The sequence below is a fragment of the Sardina pilchardus genome, chromosome 1, assembly GCF_963854185.1.
Source record: "Sardina pilchardus chromosome 1, fSarPil1.1, whole genome shotgun sequence".
In the NCBI taxonomy this organism is placed as follows: Eukaryota; Metazoa; Chordata; class Actinopteri; order Clupeiformes; family Clupeidae; genus Sardina; species Sardina pilchardus.
Window position 1 is genome coordinate 16,248,467 of NC_084994.1, and position 7,783 is coordinate 16,256,249.

Below are 7,783 nucleotides of genomic sequence, written 5' to 3' on the forward strand. Positions count from 1 at the left end.
CAATGTTTCAATCATATTGGGTTATATATTTAATGTGCCATAATTTCATAAAAGATCTCTGTACAGAAAAATCTGGGGTCGGTAACTTTTGTGTTGCATGTGTTTTGGACTGAGCTGAAATCCCACAACTCTAGGCTGCCACCTGGTGGCCATATACACACTACAAATACATTTAATACAAAACATTCACAGTGGTAGCTGCAATGTTCAGGTCACATTTAAAAAAAAAGAAAAAAAAAATGAAACAAACAAACTCAATAGTTTCTCAGGCCTGCTACAAGAGCCACACTGTCAGACTTTTAGACTTTGCCCACCTCATGAATTGATGATCCCAAATACATCACTTCAACTCTACAGATTCCTAACATCAACTGTAAATCTGTAAATATTTTGGTTCAAAAACACAACACCAGGATGAGGATGGGGGTTGCTCTTGTCAGACCTGGGTTAGACACATTTCACAGTCTACTACCCTCTGTGTGTGTGTGTGTGTGTGTGTGTGTGTGTGTGTGTGTGTGTGTGTGTGTGTGTGTGTGTGTGTGTGTGTGTGTGTATGGTATGGGTGTGTGTGTGTGTGTGTTATTTGGACGAGGATCCGGCGGCGGAAGCAGCCGCTCCTGCCTTGCTCTCGGGAGCCTTGAGCACGTTGAGGCGCTTGTGCATGGAGGTGCTGGCTTTCTGGGTCACCTCCTGCTCAATCTTGTTCCTGATGGCCACCTCCAGACCCTGAGGAGGGAGAGAGAGGGAGAGAGGGAGAGAGAGAGAGAGAGAGAGAGAGAGAGAGAGAGAGAGAGATAGAGGGGGGAAGAGGGAGGAGGGAGAGAGAGAGAGTGGGAGAAGAGGAGAAGGAGAGGGAGGGAGAGATAGAGGGGAGGAAGAGGGAGGAGGGCGAGAGAAAGGTAAAGAAAAGGAGAGAGGGAGGGAGAGGGGGGGAGGGAGGTGGGAGAGAGAAAGAAAGGAAAAGAAAAGGGGGGAGAGAGAAAGAAAAGGAGAGAGGGAAGGAGAGAGAGAGAGATAGAGGGGGGGGAAGAGGGAGGAGGGCGAGAGAAAGGTAAAGAAAAGGAGAGAGGGAGGGAGAGGGGGGGAGGGAGGTGGGAGAGAGAAAGAAAGGAAAAGAAAAGGGGGGAGAGAGAAAGAAAAGGAGAGAGGGAAGGAGAGAGAGAGAAAGAGAGGAAAAGAAAAGGAGAGAGAGAGAAAGAAAAGGAGAGAGGGAAGGAGAGAGAGAGAAAGAGAGGAAAAGAAAAGGAGAGAGAGAGAAAAACATTTATCCATTTAGCAGATTATTTTCTCCAAAGCGACTGAGGGCCTCCTAACACCAAACAACTTTGACAAGATTTGGGAAAGATTCTTGATAGATGGAGACTTTTAACTAACGTCCCCCCCCCCCTTCAAGCCTTACTCAAAAGACTACAGTCTTTCAACAATCCTTCCCAAATCTTGTCAAAGTTGTTCATCGTTCCTTACATGGTAGGGCCTCCTCAATCACACGACACTGGGTGCCTCTCAACCTCTTTCCTCGATGCTCGGTCCTCCAGGCTCGTTCCCACTGATCTATAACTAACACTGGATAGACTATCCCATTGTTGCCACCCCATCATTCTTTATCTAGATCAGTGAGGAGGACTAGGACCGAGGAGGGAAGGGAGGATGTATAGAAAGACGAATGAGAGACACCCAATATAGTGCAATACAGGAGACAAAAACCCCCAAGACGTGTCAAGAATAACAGAGCGCACAAGTTAACAGCAAACAAGTTTTGTTCTTTCTCTCAGCCGACGAATAAAACGGTAGGCTATGTAAGCTGTTCTAGAACCACGCACGGGAGAGGTCGGGTCATTCTAGGCCGGGCCAGAGCCGTATATATCTGGCCCTGTGGGCCCCGTGTTGATTGCTGCTGTGCGGACAGAGACTCTCTCTATCCGCGGTTTAAATAGAACCCGGCCTGCTGTGACATCACTCTCTCGGTAGGAAACAATGCGAGTAGTGAAGGTCGCGGGGGGGTTTGGAACCCTCCCAAAGCGCCGTCTGTCTGTCGCTCTACCGCGGCGAACATGCCATTCGCAACAGAGCGAAAAGTGAGCAAGAAGGAGCCATATCAACGTGTCTCAACATTACTAAACTAATCAGTTCCTCAAAAGGTTTGTGCTCCATCTGGCAAGAAATGGTCCCTCGAGTCATGGAAGCACAGTCAAGCACAGTGCATTTCAGTTCTTGAATTTCCCCTTGGGGAATCAATAAAGTATCTATCTATCTATCTATCTATCTATCTATCTATCTATCTATCTATCTATCTATCAGTGCAGCCACCCTCAATGGCAACAGTAGTGGAAAAGAGCATGCATCACATCGCAAGCTTTGCTGTGTACGTCAAAGGCTTTTCAAAATTAGCGTAGCGTCGGTGCTGGGCACAGGCTTAATGCCAAGGTGGCAAGATAACCCGTTAGTTGGCACGGTCCTGCATGCGCCCTGATCGGCAGTCGGGGTGATTTCAGCTGTCACCTCGGCCTGTCACCTTGTCTAGATCGGCTATAAGTGGCCTTGTGCTGTAACAGCTCGCTAATGTGAATTATGGCAGTAGCCTACAAGTGGACATGCTTACGAATGGCAGCATAGGTTCATGTTGAATGTAGGATGCTATATCGCGGCTAGGGCTGGGCGAGCGGCTCTACTGGTGACAGCTTGGCTTACTGTCTAGGTCACATTCATCTATTGTTGTCTATTTCTGGACCATGAATGAACAACAGGAGACCAGACAGAAGCACTGACAATAACGGACTGATACGAAGCCTCACACCAGACGCCCTACTTGTGGGACACAAACAAAATACACCCTTACAAAATATTAGCCATCACTCTCTTGCGTTGATATTACCTTTTTCAGTTTCTGTTGCTGGACCACTTGTGTTTTCTTGGGTGCGATAATCCTGCCTTGAGAGACAAAACACAGTCAAATAACTTGCCAACGCGTTTTGAAATCATTTTAGCAAGTTGTGTTTAAGACCTCCGCTATTAATTGCATTAGTGACAGTAAGTTGCTTTGGACACAGGCGACTGCCAAATAGCCATAACCATTTATTTCCAACCTCACGACAGATAAGTCCAGCACCAATACGTTTAGGCACACCCACGTGATATTCCGAAGAAATATGTAAGCTTTTTAATTCAAAGTCAAATTGGGTGTCATCATGATCAAATTCTAAACACTGCAAAAGTTAGTATACCCTTCTTTCACGTGTAATCGCCCCTCATCGATGACACCAGCTACTGAGGAGCCAAGATGGCGAGAACACTGTGGCGTACTTAGTACAAATCTTCAAATTATAGTTGAACAAATTGACATCCAAGAGATTGCAATGACGCATTCTTACCTCCTTTCTTTGGACCTTTTGGTTTCTGAGCCTGTTTCTTCCCACCGCCAGGTCTTTGCGCTTTAAATTTCTGTTTACCTTGAGCCATGTCGACCACGCACGCTTGCTTCGGTACCGTAGAGTGAACTGTAAATGAACGAGTCCAGATGCATTGTGGGATAGGGGAGGTTTGGTGAGCTCAGAAACGGCTCTGTAATAAACCAGACAGAAGTGTACAAGGCTATGCTAAACCCACACTTCAGATCAGAAAACTTAAGTAAAACTAAAAGTAGCCTAATCTACCACTAAAGTAAATGTAATTATTTACAGTAGGCTAGCCTAGATTAAGTAGCCTAGGCTATGAAGTAGTCCATAGCCTTTAAAACACTATAGCCTATAGGCTACTGCAAGTAGAAGTAGCCTTAGTATTAGTAAAAGCCTAAAGGCCAGTTGGGAAAGCGGTCAGAACCTTGGATAGACTATTTGGTGCATAGCCTACATTTCATAATGTCTTCGAAGCTTGAACAAAGTCTGCATTCATTTCACTGCTGGTTCCTTAATCCTTGTTTATCCAGAAAGGCAGCTAGGCCTACACCAGCCTACTCCATAATCACAATTTGAAAGCCTAAACCTTTCAATGCCTAAGAATTATTTTAATGAAAAACAAGCCTTTCAAATTTCAATTTAATTCAGCTCCTTGGATAGCCTATCTATAGGCTATATTTGCTAAACCTTTAACTCTTGTCAGTCACTATGTCATTCATCACTGTCCTGTGATGACATCAGGTCAGAAAATATCTTGGGGTTGCAAATATCTAACATAATGGAAACTGTGGCTTTTGTTTTCATTTGCATATTATTTTCGCCTACTTTCTATAATGCCGCTAATGAAAATGTAGTGGAGTTCAAATAGATTTAATGCAAAAAATGTAGTGAGGCAAACATACAAGTTAGACTGGGTAAACCAATCTGGTTCTCGCCCGGCAGCTCAGGCTGGAAACCTGCACATTTATCTCTCCTGCTTCCGTTCCACTTTTGCCGGAACCCATCACAAACTGGCTTATCCACCAGGCACTCCCAGGTCGTCGGTCTGATTTCTTTGAAGGTCTACTCAAGCGTACATTTGAACTATGCCCATTGATCACGACTCTTGTGCAGTAGAAATACAGCATGATGGTGATAGCCAGACTACATGAAAGTATAGGAAGAAAAATAAAAACTCATGTAAAGTACAGATACTCCCCATTCATACAGTAGTACTCTACTATTTAATACTTAGTTGCTACACATCTCTGTCCATGATAATATCAATCTTCAATAAACATAACATTAAACTTGACAATATGTAGCCTACACCAACAACAGTTTGTGTTGTAACTGTAAATGAGTATTGTTGCCTTTGCCTATTGCTATTGGCCGGGTTTCCCAGATTCGTTAAGAAGCTCTTAAGTGCTAAGAACTTAGGAGCGTTCTCAGAATGTTCTTAAGTGCTAAGAACTTCTTAGGAGCACTCTAAGAGCTTCTTAACGAATCTGGGAAACTCGGCCATTGTCAGGCCCACAGTTGTACAGGATAATCAATCAGACTAAAACGATAAAAACCAAGCATGAGGCGTTTGAGAGGTGATCATCTCCTCTTTTATTTGCATTTAACGTGAAAGAGACGCTTCTTTTCTTTTCTTTTTTTTTTGTTCATGTCGGCCGCATACAGCTTTATATTCATATATGTATAAAAACATCCAGCTTTATTTTCTTGTTTTTTTTTTTTTAACCTATTCCCACAGAGTACAAAAACTGAATGTCATTGTGATTAGTAATGAGGAGAACAAGAACAAACCTAGACTAAAAGAGAGGCCTTCTCCACCGAACACAACCACTCACCACCAACACCACTCTCCCATTGGTCACAAAGGCACCGAGGAGAACTCTCATTGGTTGAAAGCTTACAGCACCATTCACCGCTGCATTTTGGCAACACAAACTGATTTCATCTCTTTTTTGGGGGGGGGAAGGGAGGGAGAAGGGGAGGGTAAGTTGAGGACAAAGGTCAATATGGGTTTTTGTCCATCGACAGACCGAGTCCTTTGTGGTACAGACTAAAGGGAACGAAACAGGCTGCCATTATTGCACAGCACAAGACATTTGCAAACAAAACAATTTCAATTGGGATTCAAAGCAAACTAAAGAAGTCAACTAAATATAGCCTGATTTTGAATTTTGAACTAATTGTAAATTAGCCTGAGTGCTAGTCTACACAGCAAGACTTCAGATGTACCCAGAACCTTTAACAAATCACCCCTGCCAAAACACATCTAAATGGGCCTTGAAACCTATTATTGCCATCAATTTATCACATGGATAGAACACCTGTTGTTTTCTATAGAATTTCCCCAAGATCTAAAGAACGTATTTGAAAAAAAAAAACAAGGGTATAATGGACCTTGCCAAGATGGCCGCCTGATTCAACCTGTAGCATGGCATCCCTGCACCAAACTCCACTGATTCTGGCACTTTGCTTCGTTGGAGTGGGATGGTGTGTGTGTGTGTGTGTGTGGTGCCAAGAGGGCCTCCTGAATAAGTTTGTAAAACAACTGTATTGTCACTAAGAGTCACATTTTATATTCATACCTTTACAAAAAATCAAGGTTTTAAAAAAAGAAATGATTATAATCGTAATAATAATAATCATAAAAAAAAACAATGACAAGTCACAGCCAAAGAAGATACATCGGAAATAAATGGAACCGTGGGACCCCGAAACCTATCGTACACACAGAGAGGGTGACAGAAATTTGCTACATTGCTCTCCAACGTTTATCTCTCCCTCTTTTCTCCAAAACAAACAGTGAATGAAGGAATGAATAGACAAAACAAACAAACAAACAAACAAACAAACAAAAGCCCATATACCAAGACAGAGGCGTTGACCAACCTCCACCTTCAAAGTGTGACATCCAACAATAAGTATGTGTGTGTATGTGTGTGTGTGATTGAGGGACAGTGTGTGTGTGTTTGTGTTGGAGGAGGAGGGGGTTAAGAGAGGGAGAGGACGTTGAGGATAAAGTGGATGACGGCGAACAATGCAAGATGAACCCCGAGACATTTGTGTGTGTTTTTTAGCCTTATGTATTGTCTCTGTTGTTGTTGTTTGTTTGTTTTATTTTTATTTTTTTAAATCCCTTAACGTACCCAAGCGTCTCATAGCTGTGCTATAAATGGATAGATGGGGTTAATTGTGTGTGTGTGTGTGTGTGTGTGTGCGTGCGTGTCTGTGTGTGTGCGTGTGTGTGTGTGTGTGTGTATGTGTGTGTGCGTGTCTGTGGTTTTGGCCCTGTTCTGTCCCACTGCCCTCAGTAGCTCTCTGGTTGGTGGAGTGACATCAGGGTTTGGATCATCCTGAACACCTTTGGGTCGCGGCACATTCGTCTGTGAACTACACTGACCGTCGGAACTCTGGACTTGTGGTGATAGTCACTGAGACTGATGTCATCTGCACTTGGCAACCATAAAGATAAAAACAAACAAACAAAGCGTATCCTGGAAACGTATTTTGACATCACAAAAACAGGCCTAAAGAAGTTCTAGGTCTAGAACGCCCACCCCCCTTACCAAGGATTGATATGTATAGACTCTGTGCATCACTCAGCAAAATAACTGGCACAGTTGCCGTCACAACTTGGATAGCTTAAAGAAGGAATAGGTCGATTAGCCATGATTTAACTTCTTAATTTGTCTGTAGGCTATTTACAATGTCACAGAGAGACAGGGGGACACGCATGAAAGGGCAACAGGTAGTTTGGTGAATACAGGAGATCACAAACGTCAAGCTCCGTAGCACCAAGTAACTAGCCTCGAAGTATGGGAGGACAACCTAGCAGAGAACATTCGACATGTTTGTGGACAGTCTTTGATTCGCTTCCTTTTAACGTTTTTTTTTTAAATGGTCTTTCAGCTACAAATCTCCACTCATTGGATACAGTGTCGGTCAAGAACAGACACTGAATGTGTCCAATGTTTCCAAGAAAGCCAACATACATTGTTCTTATTTTTCTTGCTTTATCATGTTTGATTGTTATTAGATTTGATCGTTAATACATGTGAGGACCCACATTTACCGCTGCTAACATGTCGTTAGTAGAAATTGGGAAGATATTGGGAGAAATACTTGACCTTTTGGTTGGGCATGGCTCGCACAGTGAGCACACTTTGCCCGTTTTCTAAAATCCCTTCTCTAGATCCGATCAGCTCAACTTGAGTCCAAATCTACAGTCCTCATCCCCTCCAAGTCGGGTCGAGAGGATGTCTGTACATTATGTACACTAATCACTAAAACTACGTTCATATTTACACTATGTCCTTCCCATTGGGGAAAATCCAAACAGTTAACGTTGGTAAACTTACTAAGCAAAAAAAATAAAATATAACAACATCAACAAA

General features: G+C 43.2%; 2 protein-coding genes across 2 annotated transcripts in view; both read right to left on the minus strand.

Moving 5' to 3' along the window:
• Positions 1 to 16: 16 nt before the first annotated feature.
• On the minus strand, positions 17 to 3,527 carry c1h19orf53 (chromosome 1 C19orf53 homolog). The gene is made up of 3 exons (XM_062539320.1): positions 3,369 to 3,527; positions 2,873 to 2,928; positions 17 to 726 (listed from the first exon to the last, which is right to left on the minus strand). The coding sequence occupies exons 1-3, from the start codon at positions 3,454 to 3,456 to the stop codon at positions 580 to 582; spliced, it is 291 nt and encodes a 96-aa protein (XP_062395304.1). The 5' UTR covers positions 3,457 to 3,527; the 3' UTR covers positions 17 to 579.
• Positions 3,528 to 4,968: 1,441 nt separating this feature from the next.
• mri1 (methylthioribose-1-phosphate isomerase 1) overlaps positions 4,969 to 7,783 on the minus strand; it is a 19,268-nt gene continuing 16,453 nt past the window's right edge. The window contains exon 6 of the mRNA XM_062539333.1: positions 4,969 to 7,783. This exon is cut by the window's right edge and continues 1,182 nt beyond it. The gene's annotated coding sequence lies outside the window, so the exon portion shown is untranslated.

What these genes read in the sequence shown, in the direction of transcription:
- c1h19orf53 (XM_062539320.1), bottom strand. Translation starts at nt 3,456, where the DNA reads ATGGCTCAAGGTAAACAGAAATTTAAAGCGCAAAGACCTGGCGGTGGG. An exon ending in AAAAGGTCCAAAGAAAGGAG is followed by an intron (nt 2,929 to 3,368) that starts GTAAGAATGCGT and finishes TTGTCTCTCAAG; the next exon opens with GCAGGATTATCGCACCCAAG. An exon ending in AGCAACAGAAACTGAAAAAG is followed by an intron (nt 727 to 2,872) that starts GTAATATCAACG and finishes CTCCCTCCTCAG; the next exon opens with GGTCTGGAGGTGGCCATCAG.